At 40.6% G+C, this 25,462-nt stretch overlaps 2 protein-coding genes across 2 annotated transcripts in view; both read left to right on the plus strand.

Moving 5' to 3' along the window:
• Window positions 1–3,800: 3,800 nt before the first annotated feature.
• LOC102148275 (chondroitin proteoglycan 1-like) overlaps window positions 3,801–25,462 on the plus strand; it is a 44,469-nt gene continuing 22,807 nt past the window's right edge. The window contains exon 1 of the mRNA XM_070262640.1: window positions 3,801–3,911. The gene's annotated coding sequence lies outside the window, so the exon portion shown is untranslated. The remainder of the gene's footprint in view (window positions 3,912–25,462) is intronic.
• Window positions 5,355–7,295, plus strand: LOC102148236 (fibroblast growth factor-binding protein 1). Its single transcript, XM_005608874.4, has 2 exons — window positions 5,355–5,536; window positions 5,621–7,295. The coding sequence occupies exon 2, from the start codon at window positions 5,640–5,642 to the stop codon at window positions 6,822–6,824; it is 1,185 nt and encodes a 394-aa protein (XP_005608931.1). The 5' UTR covers window positions 5,355–5,536; window positions 5,621–5,639; the 3' UTR covers window positions 6,825–7,295.

A 25,462-nucleotide genomic window follows, 5' to 3' on the forward strand; every position in this document is an offset into this window, starting at 1 on the left:
GCTTGGAATGTAGAAGCACTATGATGGTGCTTATTAGTTATTATCAGTATCATCACCATCACCACCACCACCATCATCATCATCGTCATCATCTTGATATCTTGAGGGAAAAACAATATCTTTAATCTCACTTTCCTCAATTGTAAAATGAGGATTACGTCTCACTGGTTTGATGGGAGGATAAAAGTAGTTTTGTTAGGTGAATATTTCTCAACTTCAAATCCCCAACAAAGAGACAGTCCTGATGACATCAAGGCAGTATTCTTCACAAACCTTTTCCTTAAGCAACTAGTGTACTTACTGATCCTCAAACAGATTAAGAATAGTTCTGTCCCATGAATTTGATATGGCTTTCCTAATTAACTAAATTGCACCTAGCCTCAAGGAGGTCTTTCTCAACAAGCTAGTCAACTAGCCAACGTTTGTCTCCATTGAATGAACACCTATTGCATTGTAGATCTGTTATTTTTGTCAGGCTTTTCTCTTTCTGTGGATGACAGAAGCCTCTTTTCTTCTTGAGAACTGCCCATCCTCCACTGCCTATGCTTCTGGTGGGCTGTCCAGCATGTGTCTCTGTTCCCCACATCAGACTCAGTGAATGTACCTGGGAGGGGTTATCAGAGTTTTCCTGGGCATTCCCATGGGTGCTAGGGAGATGAAAGGGCATGTCCTATGCTATGACGAATGGAAGGAACCTGCCTGAGAATGAAACTAGGCAACAGAGAGTGTACAGAAGACAGTGAGAAAGAGACAGGGAGGGACCGAGTCAGAGAGAGAAGAAGAGAGAAAGACAGAGACAGAGGGAGAGACACACGGCTTGTTTAACCGTTGGATCCACGTGTATCTGAACCAGACTTAGTCTTTGGACTGCCCAGTTGAATGAGCCAAGAAGTGTTTTTCTTCTTTACTCTTTTCAGTGGATGAAGGTGGGTTTCTCAACTCATTATTAAAACAATTCTGAGGATACACATACTACATGCCAAGAACTGCTGTGGATATGGAGAACACGGAGGTACACAGGACAGCAGGGCTGGGTCTACTCACAATTTAGAAGTGAGACAGATTTGGGTCTCAACGCCATTAGACAACATCCAAAACACTCTCCTGGGAGGTTAATCACCGATAGCCCAAGGCCCCAGTCCAGGCTCTGCCATTCAGAGCTCTGTGGTATTTGCCAAGAAACATAGGCTGCATAAGCCTCAGCTCAGCTGGGTACACCTGGGTACACGTAAGCCAAGTGTACCATGAGGATCCAGGGTGGAACTTCCTCCTGGGGTTTGTGTGAAAACAAGTTGATAAGACTTTACATAGTCAGTTCTACAGGAGTCAGGGATCCCCTGGGTCCTGGGACTATGGGGAGGGGCAGGGAGTGGGAATCCACTGTGAACAGCGTCACGGGGGATCCAAATCTTCTCCAGATTCCCTTGAGCACTGTAGAAGTGTATCATTTTCTCAGTATATCGAGATGCAAATTAATGTGGGGGAACAGCCTGAGCACAATGCAGCACGTTGAAAACACTCACTGGGGTGATGGTCTATTTCTCTCCATGAACACTCATGAAAGGGTGGGGCGCAAGGGTAGGATCAGGGGGCCAATGTCACAACAGAAAGGAGATGACATTTGAACTGGATCTTGAAGGATGAGCCAATGTGTGCCTGGCAAAGTAGGACTAGAAGGGCATTCCGGGTAAGGGAAACAGCAGGAGTAAAGGCAGGAAAGGGATGAGTGCACTGAGTATTCAGGAAACGTTGGGTGAGTGGTTTAGTGGGGACAGATTGGAGTGTGTATGTGTCTGGAAATGAGTTTGGAACGACAGGCTGAGCCAACAGAGAAAGAACTACATAACCTGGGCCAATAGGCTGTCCCCTGTTTGGAATAGAAAGATCGAGGCAGAAGTGGGGATGGGAGCACAGGAAGGCTGAAGGGCCAGGGGAAGCCAGTGGGGGCAGTTCCACGTCACCTGCAAAAGTTAGAAACACTTCTCAGAAAGGATCCTGGAATCTACCTGTGTCCTTCTAAATTTGCTTTGTGTTCTGGAGGATGTAATCCTTCTCCAGAAAGAATCTGGCTGCCTCCTGAGGATCAAGATGAACTTCTCCTGTTTTCAGAGTCCACCTTCATCTCCATCTCCCTGAGGATCATGCAGCTTTATCTTGTCAACGTCCAAATAGTCCCCCAAATACCTCACTGAGTGCCTGTGAGTGGAGGTCACGGCTTCTGTGGGCTGGAGGTCAGGACAATGGGGCTGGTCCTTAACTGGGCAGGTTTAAAGAGGCTTGGAGTTTAGAGAAATGGCCTCCTCCAGTGGAATTCATGCAAAGACCCTTTAAAACACCAAGTGAACCGGTCAACATCCACAGCTCTGGAACCTTGGAATTCTCAAACAGCTGATCATCTTGCATGGAATTCAATCACAGTTATGACTTGATCTGTGTATTATAGGAAATTTGCCATTTTCAGAAGATACGAGTTAAGTGCCCACCCAATTTCATATAAACATACCTGGATTTGGGGCATCTTAAAAGTTCAGAAAGTCTGACAATACTGAGCCCCATCGCCAATTTGCTTGTCAATTGGAACTGAGTGTTGACCTTTAGAGACACAGAAACTCTCTAATGTGCCCCAGTCCCCACAATTCTCTATTGTGCTGTGTCAATGCAAAAGGTCAGTTGCCGTTTATCATCGAATTTGTACCACTGTTTTCCTTAGAGAAGAATTAAGAAGAAAGTGTAAAATTTTGGTTCCCAAATTATGACGATAAGTGAGGTGTCAAAATATGGTGAGGTCTACATCTTCTTGATGGAGGTGAATGTATTTCTGTATGCTTTATATGTAAACGATGTAAATCTGTTTTAAGCAACATGACCACAATATGAACTAAATTGGATCTGTGCTGCTTTATGTTATGCTTCATCCCAATAAAAATGTTAGTATGTAGCTCTAAATGAGGTACTGTTATTGTCAGAAATCTGTAGATCAATAAGTGGAGGTTCAGAGAAGTTAAGGTCACACAGCCAAACCAGTGCTGGTCCAGGCTTCTACCAGCTCATTCTGGTACCAGACTCTGCCCGTAGAAGGCTGGCGAGAGTGAGGTCTCCGCTTGTGATCTGAAGGCGAGCATCGTCATCACAAATCCCCAAATCAGGAATCCCTCCTCACCAGCCTCTCAGGGCCCCAGGATGCCTCTGCCCACACAGGAACTTCAGGGCCTCAGTGACAACAGGGACACGGACACAGAGATGGCCTGCCCAGAGTCAGTCACTCATTTACCCCACGTGTCTTGAGAGTGGCAGGTAGGAGGAGGGCAGAGGATGGATGCAGGGAGGCCCAGGTTGAAACCCAGGGCTCCTCCTCTTGCCAGCCCCGTGCCTTGGACAAGCCCTGAGCATCTCCCAGTTCCCATTTTCCATCTGTGAAAAGGGTGAATCAGAGCTCCCCATATCACAGAGTGGATGTGAGGAGAATTAGGGAGAGCTTCAGGAGACAGGGGCTGAGCACAGCGCACAGCAGCTATGATTGCTTTTTATGTTAGTTATTGTTACTCCCCACAGATATTGCGGCTGGGGTCCTCATCCCACCAGGGAGGGTCTTGGCAAGGCTCAGTGGTCCTCCTAACAAGGCCACTGGGGGAAAGGGAAGCCCTTGGAGAAGCAAGTCTAATGTCCCACATGTAACCCCCTCCCCCCAGGATTACATCAACCATTTTCCTGCAGAAACTGGCTCCCTCCAAAAGGGGTGTGGCTGGAAGGAATGTGACAAAGCTGCAAAGGCACGTGTGTTGTAAAACTCTGTCTTCCTGGGCTCCTATAAAAAGGGCCTCCCCTGCCTCTCACTGCAGACGAGACAGCTGCCAGCCTACAGGCTCCCTCTGGCATCTGGGATTGCACTGGATCTGCACACTCTGAGCAAGGTAAGAGCCTGGCTCTCCTAAGACCTTCATTCCACCCTCCCTCTAGCTCCCCCAAGGACCTCAGGTTCCCGGGGTCTGGATCCCACTGGAGACATGTGAGGGCTGAGTCCTAACGTCCTGAGGAATGAATGGGTCTCTGTCTGGTATACCCAACCTTTGTCCCACCCTTCATTTCGGGAGCCCACTTGCCTGTGACTGTCTTCTCTTTCTCTATTCTGAGGGAAGGCCATAAGCCCAGGATGAAAATGAGATGCAGGCCATTTTCTGAGTCAGCTGGTTTGCAGACAAAATTCTGTATTTTATTTTGTAATGGAGCACTGATAATATGAATCATCTTATCATGAACTGCACCAAACCAAACCCTGAGTGGTTCATAGTTTGCTTATTTGTTGCCAATATTTTCTGAAGAGTAGAGTAAAGATAAAGGCATGAATCCATCCATAAGGGTAGGTCTACAGGGGCAGAGAGATAAGTTCTGGCTGCCTGTTCCATCTTGATCACTTGCCCTCTATGGGATCTCGAGCCATTTACTTACTGGTCTAAGCCTTACCTGTTCCGTCTGTTACCTGGGGGTGGTTTATTATCACCTACCAGGCAGGCTCTTTAGTGGACTGAACAAGTTGAGACTAGAATGCTGATGGAGGACATAGCACATAGTAGGGGTTGAATAGAAACCCTATTTCTCTTCTCCTTTCAAGCATATTTCTTTTTATCGCGCATGTGATCTAATCCATGCAGTTTAGTGTAGCATTTTAGGTCAGCCTATTTATTCGATGATATATTTTTAAAAGCACTGACTGAGGGTTTATGTACCCAGCACTGTGCCACAGCAGGGCTCCAGAAATCAATTACACATTATCTCCGCTTTCAACGCTGAGATGTAAATGACTAGCGGAAATGCACCCCATCCCCCGGTTCCATTTGCCCAGTCAACCTGAATGACCTCCCCTCCCTCGTGCTTTTCCTTAGATTCTTACTGCATCCCAAATGCCCCCTCACAAACCCACCCATCTCAGAGAGTCCCACCCCATGCAGGTTTAAACTGGGGTCAGACATCACCTTTCATGTCACTTACCACATAGTTTCTCCTCGTGGAGTGATTTGAATACACGCGGAACCAGGAGTTAGAAATATAGCGCATTAGAGCTGGAAGAGAGTTTGCAATTATCTCATCCAACACCTCAATTTCCAGTAAAGGAACTGAGACACAGAGGGGGAGAGTGACTTGCCCAAGATCTCATTGGAGACACAGTTGGGACAGACTCTTGATTAATGCTGTTTAAATTCCTCCCAAAAGTTTCCTCTAAGCTCTTTCAGACATGACTTGCTCATTCACCTTGAAAAATTGCACATCTAGTCTAGACCGTGTCATATAGTAGGTGCTCCATAAATGTTTATTGAATCACAAATGAAGGAGTGAGTCAGCAAACCGCAGGAGTAAATGAGGGAGTGAACGAGGCAGTGAGAGTTAAGGAGGCTCAGAGAGTGATGAAGGAATGAATGAAGAGCAGGAGGTTCTGCACATTCAAGACTCAAGTCAAGCAGAAATGTGAACGGCTGGGCTGCTCGTCTAGTATCTAGGAGCCAGAAGGATGCTTAGTCTCACTGCTGGCAGGCAGTCCTGTGTGCGTGGGGAGGGAGGGTCAGCCTGCAGCCCTGTACTGCTGAACTGCTGCCCAGCAATGACTCACCTACCCTTTGTCAAACAGGTTCCACCAAGCTGAAGCCATGAGGATCCACAGCCTCACCCTGCTGCCCTTCCTCCTTCTGGCCACTCAGGTGCTCTTGGTGGTCCGTGCACAGGAATTATGGGAACTGCAAAACAATATGGCAACCAAGGATGATTGGATGACTCTGGGTAAGCCCCAAATTGTGCAGAAAGCCGGGCAACACAAGCCCCTGGTCAATGGCGTAATTGTCACCCCAGACCAGGCTTCATGTACTGTGACTCTGATGGAGCACGAGGAGGGCACCGCCATGAAGGCCGTGTGCTCCCGAATGGACCACGACTTTTCCTGTGTCTTTACTGGCAACCCAACTTCCTGCATAGAGGGCTATAAAAGTGACATGATCTTCTGGAGACAAATTGCCTATCGTTTAAGCTGCCAGAGGAACCTTTGTGAAGATGCCAACACGGTCCTGAGGAGCAGGATCTGCAGTAGGAGGTTTCCAGAATCCAATTTCAAGCTGGTATACTCCACTCTGATCGATGATCTCAACCAGTGGGATAGGGACATCACCCCCTGGTGGCATATCATAACCCAGGAGGCCCCCTCCAAGGGTACAACAAAAGTCATACCGTTCTTTCCAAAGAAGGGGATCCAGACCATTGCACCTGTCCCTACAGAGGTGATCCAAGTCACAGAAAGCACCCCCAGAGCGCCCATCATAATTGAACAGACCACCCCCACGGAGCAGACAAAAGGGAAAAAGAGAACCACTACACGGAAGCCCAAGACTAAACAGACCACCACCACAGTGCCCATCGTGATTGAAGAGACCACGCCCACTGAGGAGGTCAAAGTCGAAGAGACCACCACTACAGAGCAGCCCCAGATTGAACAGACCACCACTACAGTGCCCATCGTGATTGAAGAGACCACGCCCACTGAGGAGGTCAAAGTGGAAGAGACCACCACTACAGAGCAGCCCCAGATTGAACAGACCACCACCACTGAGCAGGTCAAAGTGCAAGAGGCCACCACGACACAGCAGCCCCAGATGGAAGAGACCACCCCCACGGAGTCATTTTACAATGAAGTTACCACCCCCAAACCCAACTGTAAGGATGTCTCAGGCGTCAAAGTCAAGAAAACGATAATCTATCAGTCACCCCGTGTAAAAGGACAGAAGACAGCCCAGCAGATGGACGAGGATACAGCCCAGCAGACAGACCAGGATACAACCCAGTAGACAACTTGAATTGCCGTGGAGTCAGGGAGCATCTTCTGCCAAATCTTCAGTGCTGTGTTACAGGACAAATAATTGTAATGAGGCTAAAACTGGTTGAGTCTTCAGGAAATATCATGTTCTTAGTCCCTCTGTATGCTATAAAGCTTTCCAAGTTCTCTATGAAATACGTATGAATTTTGTGCTATGGAAGTGCAGTGGGATATTTCAATAGATTTTGTAATCCTTGTTTTTGTGTTTTTAAATTTCCTTTGTTTAATGGAGTTAAATTTAGACTTCCTTTTAAATTTCCTTTCACTTGCTTGGTTGTGATTTTAAGAGGCTGTTTACCACAAGGTATGTTTCTCTTGCCTATAAAGCTATGTGTACATGCACAGTGTGCCCTTGTATTGAATAGCCAGAATGATGATTTCAGTGCAATGCAATTTCTGTCAAATTAACAAAGATAATAAAGCTCTAGGCATTTTTCAGAAATATGTTTAACTATTGTTTGGTTTCTCTATGTATGGTTCCAAATGAATTCATAATCAGGCCCCAATATATCAATGAAAATAATATGTAAGGCACATTCTTCTGTTGCCCATCCATCCTAAGTCATCCCCAAAGATGACCCATTCCAGAATCCCTATCTTTAAGCTTTCATCCATTAGACTGTGATGTCTGATGCTTACTGGACTGTAATAATTAGGCACCCTGATTTTAAGTGGGACACCTGGGACATGGAGTGATTAACACACTTGTCAGTGTTTCACAGATGGTAAGGGGGGGCAGGCAGGAATTGACCCAGTAGGGCTGCAAGCCAAGTCCTAAGGCTAGAGGGATGCCCTTCACAGACTCAAGTCAGAGCCCATTACCACTCACCATATGGGGGACGCTTGACCTTGAGGGGCTCTTTTCTGGCCTGAGGGAGAGGGGCCTGGGTAAGTACAGTGTCCTGTGATGAAAACTCTAATGGAAGAAAGGAAAAGCAGCATGGAAAACCAGAGGGAGGAGGTGGAAACTGCTGGAAGATCTCAGGTTGAGCTTCCTGGAGGAGGTGGCACTGAAGCTGGACTTTGGGGAGAACCTCTGTAGGTGTAGGGAAATAGGGCAGAATAGAGGCACTTTAGGCAGATGACAACGTGTATAAAAGCGAAGGATGAGAAAATCCTGGAAGATGGGTGAAGCCACATGGCAAGAATGTGGTGGGATACAAGGATGTCAGTTCTATCGGTCATTTCCATGTTAGTGTATGAAGGCTCTGAAAGTGTTTTAAGTCAAGAGTTAGAGAGGATGATGTGCCCCCAATGTCTTGTCACAACTCCACAAGGAGCACAAAGTGAGGAGCAGGTGTTGGTAAAAGCACTGTTCTTTAGAGTGTCTATCAATGGCAGGGAGAATGGCAGGTGGGGTGGAAGAGTGGCCTCTTACACTCATCAACCTACCAGGACCTGCATAGAGAGTCATCAGTGGCCAATCCAGAGTGACATTTGGATATCATCACCAACATCATCAACACTGACATTTGTCTCTGATTTGTTATGCGCCAGGCACTGTGCTAAGATCTTCCTATGGAGTATGCATGCATTCATTCATTCACCCCTTCATTCAACACGTAATATTGGGCACTGACTCTGCCAGACTCTGTTCTAGGAGCTGGAGATATAGCAGTACACAGAGGACGGGTGCTCTGCCCCATGGAATTATCAGTGAGGAAAGTGACGATAAACCCACAAGTATACAAGGGATAGAGAGGAAGAGTAAAGGAGGGGAAGGGGGTAGAAGTGATGGAGGGTAACCAGTCTTAGATGAGATGATCAGGGGAGGCCTCTCTGTGGAGGTGACTTTTGAGCCTAAACCTAAATGAAGTGAGGAGTCAAGACAGGTGCCTGTCTCAGGTAAGGATGTTCCAAATAGAGTGAACAGTCAGTGCAAATCGTTTGAAATTAATTTACTAGTTTATTTTTTACCTACTATGTGCTAGGCAATGTTCTGGGGATAAAAAAAAGCAGCAGACTAAAAAGAAAACAAATCTCTCTCTGCATGATGCTTCTATTCCAACGACTGGCTCCTGCTTGGTGTGTTCAGAAACATCAAAGACTGCAGTGTCATTGTAGGACAGGGCCCAGGGACACACCTGTGCACCTTACCCCTATACCCAAGGGAACTGACCCAACATCCCGGACCCTCCCCAACCTCCTCCTAGCCACACCTCAGGAAGGTCATTTTCCCTTAAGGTCTACACAGATTTTCTGCCCTGTGACTCCCCTCCCCCGATCAGACATCTCAGTTCACTGCAGTCCTGAGATAGGAAGAGACTGTTAAATGCTTCCAGGGGTCATTGTATAATAACCCTAGTCTGGTCCAAGTGATGTAGACATTGGAGAACCGACTAGACCAGACCCACAGCCCTCTTAAGATCCCCTCCAACCCAGGAAGCTGATGGATCTTCTGCTCACTCATGACCTCCAGCCACTGGCAGAGCCGGGACGAGATTTACTCCAGCGTGAGAGTCGGCTGGACCTGGGCTAGAGGTTTGCCTCTCCTGCTTCCCACCCAAGGCCTCTGGCTCAGTTATGTAACCCGTCCAAGCTCAGGGACTCATCTCGACAGTGAGGATAATGACACCGTCTTTAAAGGTTGTTACACTGATATTGGTTGAGAAATCTAAAGCACCTGGTGCCCCACGGCTTCCATAGTAGATGTTTGAGACAAGTGACCATCTAAAGTCCACAGCACAAGACTGGTTGTCTAGGAGGGGTCAAAAACTCCTTTTATAAACTCTTAAAATGTGAGGTGTTTTTTCTCAGTACAAAAAGGCAATGGAAACCACCATATTGACCACTTGGTATGCGCCAGTGGCTTTGCCCCATTCTCTCATTCAATCCCCCAACAACCCCATCTGATAGGTGTTACCCCCCACATTTTCTAGATGAGGAAACTGAGGCTCAGAGAAGCTGAGCAACTTGCCAGGCTCAGGAGGCCTGAAATGACAGAGTCTGTAAGTGAGGGACCTAGTTCGGGAGGTCCCCAAGAACTTTCTGCCTCTGAAGCTCACGATTTTCTTCACTTGATGAGAGGAGTGATGTCTGTGGTCTTTGGCCTTGGGCCAAGCCATATTGTGAACAAGATGTACCAGTCCTTCCACATGTACACCCCCTTCTTAGTTCTTACAAAGAGAAAGTTTCAGAAGCTAAAGTGTCCATTCCTGCTGAGCTTTCCAGGTAGTCACATCCCGAGGGAAAGGTTTAAAAATACTGGGGAAAAAAATGTAAAAAGACAACACAAAGTTGACATTAGCTTCTATCCAAGTTGGCACTCCATTTTTTCTCTCTGAGGACTTTCTGTATATGAAACGGCGGAGCCAGCATTTGTGTGTGTGCGTTTGTGTGTAAGTGCATGTGTGTGTTTGTATGTGTGTGTTTGTGTATGTGTCCCTTAAGAAATGATTTCCCTTGATAGCAAGACACAGGAAAGTTTCAGGTAGGTAAGAGGTGCTGAAGGGTGGCACGTCTGACCCCCTGAAGCTGTGGCAATGTCTCCCTCTCTTTTAAAACCACATCTCCGCACTGGCTCTGTGTGGTAGCTCACAGCTACAGCAGTGCCAGCTTGAATCACCAGAATCCAGCACATCTCACTGGCCATCCATCTATCCACCTCCTTCCCCAATCCACCTCCCAAATTGTTTTTGGCTAAACAAGCAATGGAGGCCTGTCAGTTAGATTCTGGTGGCTGCTGGCAATCCTTGACACACCTTAGCTTGGAGAGCATCTCTCCAATCCCAGCTTCCGTCATCCCATGAAGTCATCCCCTGTGTATCTATGTCCAAATTTCCCTCTTTTTCGGGTGTCACCAGTCTTGAACCGGATCCCATCCTCATCTACTAGGACCTCTTCTTAACTTGATTACATCTGCAAAGTCCCAGTTTCCAAATAAGGCCAAGTTCACCAGTTCCAGGTGTACATGAAGTTTTGGGGGACACTATTCAACCCACTCCAGTCACCCAATAGCAATACAATAGCCAAAAAGATGGAGAAGTGAACTTGAAAGAGCAATGCTAAACACAGGAAGTAAATTAAATCAACAAAGAAAGGACAGAAAATAAGGTTTTATTAGGCACACACAAAATAGTGACTTACTTCCCTCCTAATTTTGTGTTTGTCTTTTCCTGAGAACATGTGAGGAATCCACTGCTTGTGAACATAAATTGTCTCTCTCCTGGACCCTTATTCCACAATAGACTCACCCAGGAGAACTTTTCAAAAATACTGATGCTTAGGTCCCCTCCCCAGAGAGTCTGAAGTAATTGGTAGGCATGTGGCCTGAGCACTAGATTTTTAAGTTTCCCCAAGTGATTAGTGTACAGTCAAGGTTGAGAAACACTACCTTAGGTTAATTAAATCAGAATCTCAGGAGTTTATACCAGACAGTAGTATTTTTATCTAATTCCAAGGTAGTTCTCATGTGTAACCCGGATTGAGAACCACTAATACAGCTTCTACATGAATTTCATCTGGTTAATAAATATTTATTTATGATCTCCTATGTCTCAAGCACTCTACAAGACACTAGATGGGGGAGAGGTAAGCTAATAGACTAGGTTCAACCTCCTAGTAACTCAGCACCAGTGGTGGGAACCAAGACAATGCATTCCATGTGTGTAAGAGATGACGCAGAAGGCTGCAGGTGGTGGGGACAGGAGAGTTTGCTGCAGTTGAGCTTCTAAAAAAATATACACACATTAAGCATCTACTATGTCCCATTTATCAATTCTGTTTCTTATAAGGGCTCTGCGCCTTTCACTTGTCCCCTCTTACAATCCTCATCACATTCCTATGAGGTAAACAGGTTTATTCCTAGTTATGAACTAAGGTCCTGTAGCTCAGAGGGGTGAGTTGTCCTATATCCAACAGCTTGGAAGTCTTCAGGCCAGAAGAGGAATCGGGTCAGCCCAATTCTATAGCTTGTGCTTTCAATACATAAACATCATGGGCTTGCATGGGTTTGGGCACAGACTGCTTTCTACCCAACTCCAAGCTCACTAGAGCAACTCTCAAGAAAAAGTACTAAGAAAAACTACCATATAACAGTCTCGTGTTTTTTAAATGATGAAATGTAATGTAAATCAGTGCTACTCAAGTGTGGTCTGAGGACCAGAAGCATCCGGGGAGCCCTAGAGACCTAATTCTCAGACTCCACGCCACACACACTGAATCAGAATCTCTGAGGGCGAGGCTCAGGAATGTCTATTTGTTTAAATATTTTGTTGTTGTTGTGGATAAAAGCCCATATAAAATTTACCATTCTAATCATTTTTAAGTGTATAGTTCTGTAGTGTTAGGTATATTCACATTGTTGCTAAACAGAGCTCCAGAATTTTTCATGTTACAGAAACTATACTCAACTCCCTTTTCTCCTCTCCTCCCACTCCCTGGTAACCACCGTTTTACTTTCTGTGTCTATGAATTTGACTACTTTAGATCCTTCACATAAGTGGAATCATTCAGTATTCATCATTGTGACTGGCTGATTTCACTTAGCATGATGTCCTCAAGATCCATCCACGTTATAGCGTGTGATAGTATTTCCTTCCTTTTTCAAGCTGAATAAGAGTCTGTTGTATGCATATACCACATTTTGTTTATCCATTCATCCATGGATGGACATTTGGATTACTTCTACCCCATGGCTATTGTGAATAGTGCTGCTATGAATATGGATGTGAAAATATATTTTTGAGAATCTGCTTTCAGTTCTTTTGAAAATACACCCAGAGCAGGAACGTTGGATCATATGGTTGTCCTATTTTTAACCTTTTGAGAAACAGGCCATGCTGTTTTCAGTAGAATTTGCACCATTTTGTAGTCCTGCCAATAGTGCACAAGGGTTCCAATTTCTCCACACCCTTACTAACGCTAGTTATATTCTGTTTTTTGATAGTAGCCATCCTAATGAGTGTGAGGTGGTAACTCATTGTGGTTTTGATTTCCATTTCTCTGATGATTAGTGTTGAGCAAGTGACATCTGTTGCCTAGTATCAGGAGTAGAAGTCTGAACACTTCTGCCCACTGCATCTTAGTATTGGCGTCACCGAGGAAGAGACAATGCAGTCAACCGTTGGATAGAACAATGCTTTACTCGCAGAAACAGACAGCAAGACCAGTTTCAGTAGTGGGCATCGGTCCCCCATGGCCAACAGGTTCTTCCTGACAGTGACACAGGGCAATTAGCAGAAGGACTCCATCCCCTCTCCAGAGAGGACAGATACAGTAGTAGGATCGGCTAGGTGTCACATGATGCACACATATAAGCAGAACAAAGGAGCAAACATTGAGTCTGAAACAGGAAAAGATATTCCCACATAAGGTGATAAGGCCAGCATATGCTGTGTGAACTCTTTGTCTCTTGACAAGGAAGTGCTCCAGGCCCAAGGCCCATCCTTATGAGGCCGAGTGGGAGTCAAAAGACTGCCTTTTCCAACAATGAGTGATGTCAAAAATCATTTTACATGCTTGCTGGCCATTCATATATCATCTTTGGAGAACTGCTCATTCAAGTCCTTTGCCCAATTTTTAACTGGTTTATTTGATTTTTTGTTGTTGAGTTGTAGGAGTTCTTTATATATTCTGGATATCAACTCCTTGTCAGATATATGATTTGCAAATATTTTCTCCCATTCCTTAGATTGCCTTTCACTCTGTTGATTGCATCTTTTGATGCATAGAAGTATTTAACGTCGATGCAGTCACATTTGTCTATTTTTGCTTTTGTTGCCTGTGTTTTTGCTGTCCTATCCAAGAAATCATTGCTGAATCTGGTGTCTTGAAGTTTCTCCTCTTTTTTTTCCATCAGCTTTATAGTTTTGGGTCTTCTGTTAAGTGTTTAATTCATTTTGAATTAATATTTGTTTATTGTATACGAGCCTAACTTTGTCCTTTTGCATTTGGCTTTCCAGTTTTCCCACAACATTTTTTGAAGAGATTGTCCTTTTCTCATTGAGTGGCCTTGGCACCCTGTCGAAGATCATTTGACCATATTTGTGAGAGTTTTTTGCTGAGTTCTGTATTCTATTTCGTTGGTCTATATGTCTGTCTTTATGCCAGTATCATATTGTTTTGACTCTGGTAATCTTGTAACATATTTTGAAATCAGTGTGAGTCTTCCAAATTTGTTATTCTTTCAACTTTATTATGACTATTCTGGGTCCTTAAGATTCCATATGAATTTTAGGATAAATTTTTTCTATTTACACAAATATACCATTGAGATTTTTATAGGGTTGTGTTGAATTTGTAGCTTTTTGGGGTAGCATTGACATCTTAACGATGGTAAGTCTCCTAGTTTGTGGACATGGTATGTCTTTTCGATTATTTGTGCCTTTAATTGTTTTCAGCAATGTTTCCTAGTTTTCTGTGTCCATGGCTTTTACCTTCTTGGTTGGGTTTATTCTTAAGTATTTTATTCTTTTTGATGCTATTGTAAATGAAATTGTTTTCTTAATTTCCCTTTTGGAATGTTCATTGTTAGTGTGTAGAAACAAAGCTGATTTTTTCTGTGTTAATTTCGTATCTTGCAACTTTGCTAAATCCGGTTATTAGTTTTAACAGGTGTGTGTGTGTGTGTGTGTGCGCGTGTGTGTAATCTTTAGGGTTTTCTACATATAAGATCATGTCATCTGTGAACGGAGCTAATTTCACTTATTTGTGTCCAATTTGGATGCCTTTTATCTCTTTTTGATTTCTTGCCTGATTGCTCTGGCTGGACTTCCAATATTACGTAGAATAAAAATGGTGAGGCTAGGCATCCTTATATTGTTCTTGGTTATGGAGAAAAAGCTTTCAGTCTTCCTCAGTGAGTATGACATTCACTGTGGGTTTTTCATATATGGCCTTTGTTGTGTTGAGGTAGTTTCCTTCTACGGCAAGTTTGTTGAGTGTTTTTAAGGGTGTTGAACCTTGTCAAATGCTTTTCTGAACTGAAATGATCATGTGGTTTTCGTCCTTCATTCTGTTAGTGTGGCGTATTAGATTGGTTGATTTTCTTACATTGAATCATCCTCGCATTTCAGGAATGAGTCCACTTGGTCCTGTAATCCTTTCAATGTGCTGTTGAATTCTATTCACTAGTATTTTGTTTAGAAATTTTGCATCAATATTCATTAGGGATATTGAGATGTAGTTGTCTTTCGTTGTAGTATCTTTGTCTGGCTTTGGTATCAAGGTAATGCTGGCCCCATAGAACGAGCTTGGAAGAATTCCCTCCTCTTCAGCTTTTTGAAGGAGTTTGAGGAGGGTTGCTGTTAATTCTTTAAATGTTTGTAGAATTCTGCTGTGAAGCCATCAGGCCATAGGCTATTCTTTGTTGGGAGGTTTTTGGTTACTGCTTCAGTCTCCTTGCCAGCTATCGATCTGTTCAGATTTTCTATTCTTCATGACTCAGTCTTGGCAGGTTTTCCTCTCATACTGCCTCCTTTGTGTTTCATTGATTTTTCGTAGTGACATGCTTTGATTCTCTTCTCATTTTCTTTTGTATATATTCTATAGATATTTTCTTGTGGTTACCATTGCAATTTACATAAAACATCTTAAAGCTATGACATTCTATTTTATACTGGTAACAACTTAACTTCAGTTGTATACAAGAACTGTGCTCCTGTACAGCTCTACCTCCCCACTTCGTGTCACTGATATCATGAATTGCATATTTATATATTGTATGCCCATTAACGTAGATTTATAGTTGCCATTTTATGTTTTTGTCATTTAAATTCTATACAAGAATTAAAAGTGAATTTATGCATAAAATTACAATAATACAGGTTACTATATTTGTCCATGTAATTACCGTTCCCAGAGAACCTTATATTTTCACATGGCTTCATGTTGCTCTCTAACATCCTTTCCTTTAAACTAGAAGGATTCCCTTTCCCATTTCTTGTAGAACTGGTCTAGTTGTAATGAACTCCCTCAGCTTCTGTTTATCTGGGAATGTCTTAATTCCTCCTTCATTTTCAAAGGACAGTTTTTCTGGATATGGTATTCTTGGTTGACAGGTTTTTTTTCTGTTTCAGCACTTTGAATATATTCTCCCACTCTCTTCTCATCTTCAAGGTTTTTGCTGAGAAATCCACAAATAATCTTATGGAAGCTCACTTGTATGTGATGAGTCATTTTATTCTCGCTGCTTTCAAGATTCTAGCTTTGTCTTTGACATTAGCAGTTTATGATGTCTCTCAGTGTGAGTTTCTTTCAGTTGATCCTAGTTGGAGTTATTTGAGCTTCTTGAATTTGTTTGTGTTTTGCTTTCCTCAGATTTGGGATGTTGTCGGCCATTATGCCTTCAAATGAGCGGTCTGCTCCTTTCTCTCTCTTTTCTAATTCTGGGACTCCCATAATGTGTACATTGGTCCACTTGATGGTATCTTGTAAGTCCTTTAGGCTCTCTTCACTTTTCTTCACTCTTTATTTTTTTTCACCCCTGACTTGAGAATTTCAAATCACTTGCCTTCAACTTGACTGATTCTTTTTGCTTTCTGGTCAAGTTTGCAGTTGAACTCCTCTAGTGAATTTTTCAGCTTAGTTATTGTATTTTTCAGTGCCAGAATTTCTGTTTGGTTCTTTTTTATATTTTCTATCTGTTTATTTCTATCCTCATTTTGTTCATGCATTGTTTACATGACTTCATATAGTTGCCTATCTGTGTTTTCCTTTAGCTCATTGAGCATCTTCAAGATAGTTATTTTAAATTCTTTTTCAGGTAGCTCAAATATCTGCATTTCTTTAGAGTGAGTTTCTGGAGTTTTATTTTATTCCTTTGATTGTGCCATGTTTCTCTGTTACTTTGTATGCCTTATGATCTTTTGTTGAAATTTGGACATTTGAGAAAAACCACCTCTCGCAATCTTTACAGACTGGCTTCATGCAGAGGAAGAACTTAAGCAATCAACCCAGCTAAAGGTTCTAAGATTTCTCAATTCTTTTTCAGGGATGTATCTTTTCTGGGTTTGTGCAAGTATTTTTTTATTATTTTTTAGAGCAGTTTTAGATTCACACCAAAATTGAGGGAAAGATACAGAGATTTACTGTATACCACCAGCTCCTGAACAGGCATAGCCTACCACATTATCAATATCCCACACCAGAGTGTTACATTTTTTATAGTTGATGAACCTCCATTGACACATTATAATCACATCAAGTTCATAGTTTACATTACATTTCACTCTTGGCGTTGTACTTTCTATGGGTCTGGATAAATGTACAATGACATCTATCCAATATAATGGTGTCACATAGAGCATTTTAACTGCACTAAAAGTCCTCTCTACTCCACCTGTTTATTGCTCCCTCCACCCCCAGCCCCTAGAAACCACTGATCTTTTTCCTCTCTCCATAGATTTGCCTTTTCTGGAATGTCAAATAATTGTCATTATACAGTTTATAACCTTTCCAGGTTGGCTTCTTTCACTTAGCAAGATGTACTTAAGGTTTCTCCATGTCTTTACATGACTTTGTAGTTCATTTCTTTTTAGTGCTGAATAACACTCCATTGTTTGAATATACCATAGTTTATTTATCCATTCACTTACTGAAAGATGTCTTGGTTGCTTCCAAGTTTGGCAATTATGAATAAAGTTGCTATAAACATTCATGTGCGGGTTTTGTGTGGACATAAGTTTTCAATTCCTTTGGGTAGATGATAAGGAACACAATTGCTGGACCATGGGGTAAGAACGTTTAATTTTGTAAGAAACTGCCTAACTGTCTTCCAAAGCGGCTGTATCATTGTGCATTCCCACCAGCATGAATGAGAGTTCTTGTTATTTCACATCCTTGATGTTATCAGTGTCTGGATTTTGGACATTCTAATACGTGTGTAGTGGTATCTCCATGTTGTTTTAATTTGCGTTTCACTGATGACGTATGAGTGGAGCACTCTGTATATGCTTATTTGCCATCTGTATATCTTCTTTGATGAGGTGTCTGTAAGGTCTTTGGCCCATTCTTTAATAGCTCAATTATTCTCGTATAGTTGAGTTTTAAGATCTCTTTGTATATTTTGGATAAAAGCCCTTTGTCAGATGTATCTTGAAAATATTTTCTCCCAATCTGTCACTCACCTTTTTATTCTCTTGATATAGTCTTTCACAGAGCAGAAGTTTTAAAATTTAATGAAGTCCAGCTTATCAGTTATTGCTCTCATGGATCTTGTCATAGGTATTATATCTAAAAGTCATTGCCATATCTCAGGCCATCTAAGTTTTCTCTTATGTTATCATCTAGGAATTTTATAGTTTTGCATTTTACATTTATGTCTGTGATTCATTTTAAGTTAGCTTTTGTGAAGGATGTAAGGTCTGTGTCTAGATTCATCTTTTTGCATATGAATGTCTACTTGTCTCAGCACCATTTGTTGAAGAGACTGTCTTTTGCCCCTCCATATAAACTTTAAGATCAGTTTGTCATTATCCACAAAATAACTTGATGAAATTCTGATTGAAATTGCTTTGAATCTATAGATCAAATTTGGAAGAAGTGACATCTTAACAATATTGATTCTTCCTATCCATGAACATGAAATATCGCTCTACTTATTTAGTTCTTATTTGATTTCATTCATCTCAGTTTTGTAGTTTTCCTCATATATATATAGATCCTGTACATATTTTATTATATTTATACTTAAGTATTCCATTTCTTTAGATCCTGATGTAAACAGCATTGTGGTTTTTTTGTTTGTTGTTGTTTTTAAAGATTTTATTTTTCCTTCTTCTCCCCAAAGCCCCCTGGGACATAGCTGTTAATTTTTAGTTGGGGGTCCTCCTAGTTGTGGCATGTGGGATGCCACCTCAGCATGGCCTAAAGAGCAGTGCCATGTCTGTGCCCAGGATCCCAACTGGCAAACCCCTGGGCTGCTGAAGCAGCGTGTGCAAACTTAACCACTCAGCCACGGGGCTGGCCCCCAATAGCATTGTGTTTTTAATTTCAAATTCCACTTGTTCATTACTGGTATATAAGAAAGTGATTGACTTTTGTAATATTAACCTTATATTCTGAAATCTTGCTATAATCTATTATTTGTTCCAAGAACTTTTTTGCCAATTCTTTTGAATTTTCTACATAGCCAATCATGTCATCTGACAACAAAGAAAGTTTTATTTCTTCCTTTGCAGTATATATATGTTTTATTTCCTTTCCTTGTCTTATTGCATTAGCTAGAAATTCCAGTACAATGTTGAAAAGAAGAAACAAGAGGGGACATCCTTTACTTATACCTGCTCTTAGTAGAAAAGCTTTAAGTTTCCCACCAGGAAGTATGATATTAGTTGTAGGTTTTGGGGTTTTTTGGTGAGGAAGATTGGCCCTGAGCTAACATCTGTGCCAATTTTCCCCTATTTTGTGTGTGGGACACGGCCACAGCATGGCTTGATGAGCAGTGTGCAGGTCCACACCTAGGATCTGAACTTGCAAACCCTGGGCTACCAAAGTAGAGCATGTGAATTTAACCACTATGCCACTGGGCTGGCCCCTAGTTGTTGATTTTTTAAGATAATATTTATCAAGTTTAGGAAGTTCCCCTCTATTCCTAGTTTACTAAGAATGTTTATCATGAATGAGTGTTGGATTTTGTCAAATACTTCTTTTTACATCTATTGGTATGATTATGTGATTTTTTCTTTTTTAGCCTACAGATGTGATGGATTACACTAATTGATTTTTGAATGTTGACCCAGCTTTTCACACCTAGGATAAATCCAATTTGGTCACTGTATGTAGTTCTTTTTATATATTCTTGGGTTTGATTTGCTAATATTTTGTTGAGGATTTTTGCACCGATGTCCATGAGAGATGTTAGTCTATAGCTTTCTTTTCTAGTAATGTTTCTATCTGGTTTTGGTATTAGGGTAGTGCTGGCCTCATAAAATGAGTTCAGAAGTGTTACCTCTGTTTCTATTATCTAAAAGAGATTGTAGAGAACTGGTATAATTTCTTCCTTAAACATCTGGTAGAATTCATTAATGAACCCACCTGGGCCTGATGCTTTCTCTTTTGGAAGGTTATTAATTATTATTATGTTTTTACCTGGTATTTTATTTGATTTTTGAACATCTGAAGCCATACTTTTTATTGTGATATGAATACATCTAGTCATGAAATTTGGCATCTTTTTTTAAAAAAAATATTTTACTGAGGTTGTATTGGCTTGTAACATTGTGTAACTTCAGGTGTAGATTATTGTATTTCAGTATCTGTATAGCCTGCATTGCGTTCACCACCAAGTCTAGTTTTCATCTGTCACCTTATATATGTGCTCCTTTACCCCTTTTGCCCCCCACTCCACCCCCTTCTCCTTTGGTAACCGCTAATCCATTCTCCTTATCTGTGTTTTTTTAATCTTCCATGTATGAATTTAATCATACAGTGTTTGTCTTTCTCTGTCTATTTCCCTTAGCATAATACCTTCATGGTCCATCCATCTTGTTGCAAATGGCACAATTTTGTCTTTTTTATGGCTTAGTATATTCCATTGTGTGTGTGTATATATATATATATATATATATATATATATATCTCACATCTTCTTTATTCATTCATCTGTTGATGGGCGCTTGGGCTGGTTCCCATCTTGGCTATTGTGAATAATGCTGCAATGAACATAGGGGTGCATAAATCTTTTTAAATTATTGATTTCATGCTCTTTGATAAACACCCAGTAGTGAGATAGCTGGATCATGTGGTATTTCTATTTTTAATTTTTTGAGAAATCTCCATACTGTTTTCCATAGAGACTGCACCAGTTTGCATTCGCGAGTAGTATATGAGAACTCTCTTTCCTCCACATGCTCTCCAATACTTATTATTTCTTGTCTTGTTAATTATAGCCATTCTGGTGGATGTGAGGTGATATCTTATTGTAGTTTTGATTTGTATTTCCCTGATAATTAATGAAGTTGAACATTTTCTCATGTGCCTGTGGCCATCTGTGTATTTTATTTGGAAAAATGTGTGTTCATATCATCTGCTTATTTTTTTATTGGGTTGTTCATCTTTTTGTTGTTGAGTTGTATGAGTTCTTTATATATTTTGGAAATTAACCTCTTGTCAGATATACGATTTGCAAATATTTCCTCCCACTTGGTAGGTTGCTTTTCATTTTGTTGATGGTTTCTTTTGCCATGCAGAAGCTTTTTAGTCTGATGTAGCCCCATTTGTTTATTTTTTCTTTTGTTTCCCTTGCCTGAGTAGACACAGTATTCAAAAAGATACTGCTAAGGCTGATCTCAAAGAGTGTACTGCCTATATTTTCTTCTAGGAGTTTTATGGTTATAGGTTTTACATTCAAGTTTTTGTTCCATTTTGAGTTAATTTTTGTGTATAGTGAAGATAATGGTCTACTTTTATTCTTTTGCATGTGGCTGTCCAGTTTTCCCAACACCATTTATTGAAGAATTTTCCTTTATACATTATATGTTCTTAGCTCTTTTGTCAAAGATTAGCTGTCAATAGATGTGTAGTTTTATTTCTAGGTTTTCAATTATGTTTCATTGATCTGTGTGTATGTTTTTGTCCCAGTACAATGCTGTTTTGATGACTATAACTTTGTAGTATAACCTGAATTCAGGGTGGTATCATAATACCACCAGCTTTGTTCTTTTTTTCTCAGGATTGTTTTGGTTATTTGGGATCTTATGCTGTTCCACATAAATTTTAGGATCTTTGTTCTATTTCCTTGAAGAATGTCATTGGGATTCTGATGGGACTTGCATTGAATCTCTAGATTGTTTTAGCAAATATGAACATTTTAACTATGTTTATTCTTCCAATCCATGAGCATGGAATATCTTTCCATTTTTTTATGTCCTCTTTAATTTCTTTCAATAATGTCTTATAGTTTTTAGTGCATAGGTCTTTCATCTCCTTGGTTAAATTTATTCCTAGGTATTTTACTCTTTTTGTTTTGATTATAAATGGGATTGTATTCTTGAGTTCTCTTTCTGCTAGTTTGTTATTAGCGTGTAGAAATACACTGATTTTTGTATGTTGATTTTATACCCTGCAACTTTACTATATTTGTTGATTATTTCTGTTACTTTTTAGGCAGATTCTTTAGGGTTTTCTACAAATAGAATCACGTCAACTGCAAATAGTGAGAGTTTCACTTCTTCCTTTCCAACTTGGATCCCTTTCACTTCTTTTTCTTGCCTAATTGCTCTGGTTAGGACTTCCAAGACTATGTTAAACAACAGTGGCAAAAGTGAGCATCCTTGTCTGGTTTCCTTTCTTAGAAGGATAACTTTCCGTTTTTCTCCATTGAATATGATATTAGCCATGGGTTTGTCATATATGGCCTTTATTATGTTCAGGTACTTTCCTTCTATATACATTTTATTCAGAATTTTTAATCATAAATGGATGCTGTATCTTGTCAAATGCTTTCTCTGCCTCTATTGGGAAGATCATGTGATTTTTATTCTTCATTTTGTTAATGTGATGTATCACATTGATTGATTTGCAGATGTTGAACCATCCCTGCATCCCTGGAATAAATACCACTTGATCAGGGTGTATGATCCTTTTAATGTATTGCTATATTCAATTTACTAGTGTTTTCTTGAGGATCTTTGCATTGGTATTCCTCGGTGTATTGGCCTATAATTTTCTTTTCTTCTGTTATCCTTCTCTGGTTTTGGTATCAGGGTAATGTTGGCTTCATGTAATGAGTTAGGAAGACTCCCCTCCTCTTCAATTTTTTGGAAGAGTTTGAGAAGGATAGGCATTCAGTCTTCTTTGAATGTTTGGTAGAATTCACTAGGGAAGCCATCTGGTCCCAGACTTTCATTTTTTGGGAGATTTTTGATTACTGTTTTGATCTCCTTACTGGTGATTGATCTATTCAAATTCTCCTTTCTTCTTGATTCAGTTTTGGGAGGTTGTATGATTCTAAGAATTTATCCATTTCCTCTAAATTGGATAATTTGTTGGAGTATAGCTTTGCATAATATTCTCTTATAATCTTTTGTTTTTCTGAGGTGACTATTGTAATTTCTCCTCTTTCATTTCTGATTTTATTTATTCAAGCCTCCTCTATATTTTTCTTGGTCAGTCCAGCTAAAGGTTTGTCAATTCAGTTTATCTTTTCAAAGAACCATCTCTTTGTTTCATTGATTTTTTCTATTGTTTTTTAGTCTCTATTTTGTTTATTTATGCTCTGATTTTTATTTCCTTCTTTCTGCTGATTTTGGGCTTTGTTTGTTCTTTTTCCAGCTCCTTTAGGTGCACTGTTAGATTGTTTATTTGAGATTTTTCTTGTTTGTTGAAGTGGGCCTGTATTGCCATAAACTTCCCTCTTAGGACTGCTTTTGCTGTACCCCATAAATTTTGGCATGTCATATTTTCATTTTCATTTGTCTCCAGGTATTTTTTTATTTCTCCTTTGATTTCTTCACTGACCCAATTGTTGTTCGGTAGCATTTTGTTTAATCTCCACATATTTGTGGCTTTTCCAATTTCCTTCCTGTAGTCAATTTCTAGTTTCATGCCCTTGTGGTCAGAAAAGATGCTTGGTATTATTTCAATCTTCTTAAATTTATTGAGACTTGTTTTGTGGCCTAATATGTAATGTATCCTAAAGAATGTTCCATGCACATTTGAAAACAATGTGTAGTCTGTGGTTTTTGGAATGTTCTGTATATATTTACTAAGTCTGTTTGGTATAATGTGTCATTTAAGACTAATGTTTCCTTATTAATCTTCTGTTTGGATGATCTATCCATTTGTGTAAGTAGAGAGTTGAAGTTCCCGACTGTTAGTGTGTTACTATCTATTTCTCCTTTTATGTCTGTTAATAATTGCTTTATATATTTAGGTGCTCCTACATTGGATGCATAGATATTTACAGGTGTTATATCCTCTTGTTGGATTGTTCCCTTTAACATTATGTAGTGCCCTTCTTTGTCTCTTGCTACAGTTTTTGTTCTAAAGTCTATTTTGTCTAGTATAAGTATTGCTACCCCAGCTTTCTTTTCATTGCCATTTGCATGGAGTATATTTTTCCATCCCTTCACTTTCAGTTTGTGAGTGTCTTTAAGTGTGAAGTGTATCTCTTGTATGCAGCATATATAGCGGTCTTGTTTTTTAATCTAATCAGCCACTCTATGCCTTTTGATTGGAGCATTTAATCCATTGACATTTAAAACAGTTATTGATAAGAATGCACTTATTGCCACTTTCTTTTTTTCTGTGTGTTTTTGTAGTTCTTCTCTCTTCCTTTCTTCTTCTGTTGTTCTCTTCCCTGATGGTTTGATGGCTTTCTCTAATATTAAGTTTGAGTTCCTTTCTCTTAATGTTTTGTGTATTTGTTATAGGTTTCTGGTTTGTGATTACCATGAGGTTCATATATAATAACCTATGTATATAGCAATCTATATATGTGGATATATATATGTTAAGTTGATGGTCCATTTACTATGGCCTCTTGCTAAAAGCTCTACTCTTTTACTCCTCTCCTCCCACAATTTATGTTTTAGAAATCATATCTAACCTACTTGTGTGTGTGTATCCATTACTGTCTTATCATGGAAATAGAAAATTTTAGTACTTTTGTCTTCTGACCTTCGTATATTAGCTTCATAGGTAGTTGATCTGCTACCTTTACTGTATATTTGCCTTTATCAGTGATTTTATTGTATGTGGGTTTTTTTGATAATTTTATTATTCCTATTTGCGGTCTTTTCTTTTCCACTTAATAATTCCCTTTAGCATTTTTTGTAAGGTTTGTTTTTTGGTGATAAACTCCTTTAGTTTTTGCTTGTCTGGAAAACTCTTTATCTCTCCTTCCATTCTGAATGATAACCTTGCCAGGTAGAGTACTCTTGGCTGAGGTTTTTTCCTTTCAGCACTTTAAATATATTGTGCTACTCCCTTCTAGCCTATAATGTTTCTCTGAGAAGTCAGAAGGTAGCCTTATGGGGTTTTCCTTTGTACGTAACTTGATGCCTTTCTCTTGTAGCTTTTAGGATTCTCTCTTTATCTTTAAATCTTGACATTTAAATTATAATGTGTCTTGATGTGGACCTCTTTGGGTTTATCTTGTTTGATGCTCTCTATGCTTCCTGTGCCTGGATGTCTGTTTCCTTCCTTAGGCTAGGAAGGTTTACAGATATTATTTCTTCAAGTAGATTCTCTGCCCCTTTGTCTCTCTCTTCTCCTTCTGAAACATCTATAATATGGATGTCAGTGCATTAGATGTTACCCTAGAGGTCCTTTAGACTGTCCTCGTTCTTTTTTTTTTTATTTAAAGATTTTATTTTTTCCTTTTTTTCCCCAAAGCCCCCCGGTACATAGTTGTATATTCTTCATTGTGGCTCCTTCTAGTTGTGGTATGTGGGACGCTGCCTCAGTGTGGTTTGATGAGCAGTGCCATGTCCCCGCCCAGGATTCGAACCAACGAAACACTGGGCCGCCTGCAGCGGAGCACACGGACTTAACCACTCAGCCACGGGGCCAGCCCCTGTCCTCGTTCTTTTAAATTCTTTTTTCTCTTATCTGTTCAGCTTGGGTGATTTCCTCTAGTCTTTCATCCAGCTCACTGATCCATTCTTCTGTTTCATCGACTCTGCTATTGAGTCCCTCTAGTGAATTTTTCATTTCTATTGTTGTATT

This window comes from Equus caballus, chromosome 3 (genome assembly GCF_041296265.1).
Source record: "Equus caballus isolate H_3958 breed thoroughbred chromosome 3, TB-T2T, whole genome shotgun sequence".
NCBI lineage: Eukaryota > Metazoa > Chordata > Mammalia > Perissodactyla > Equidae > Equus > Equus caballus.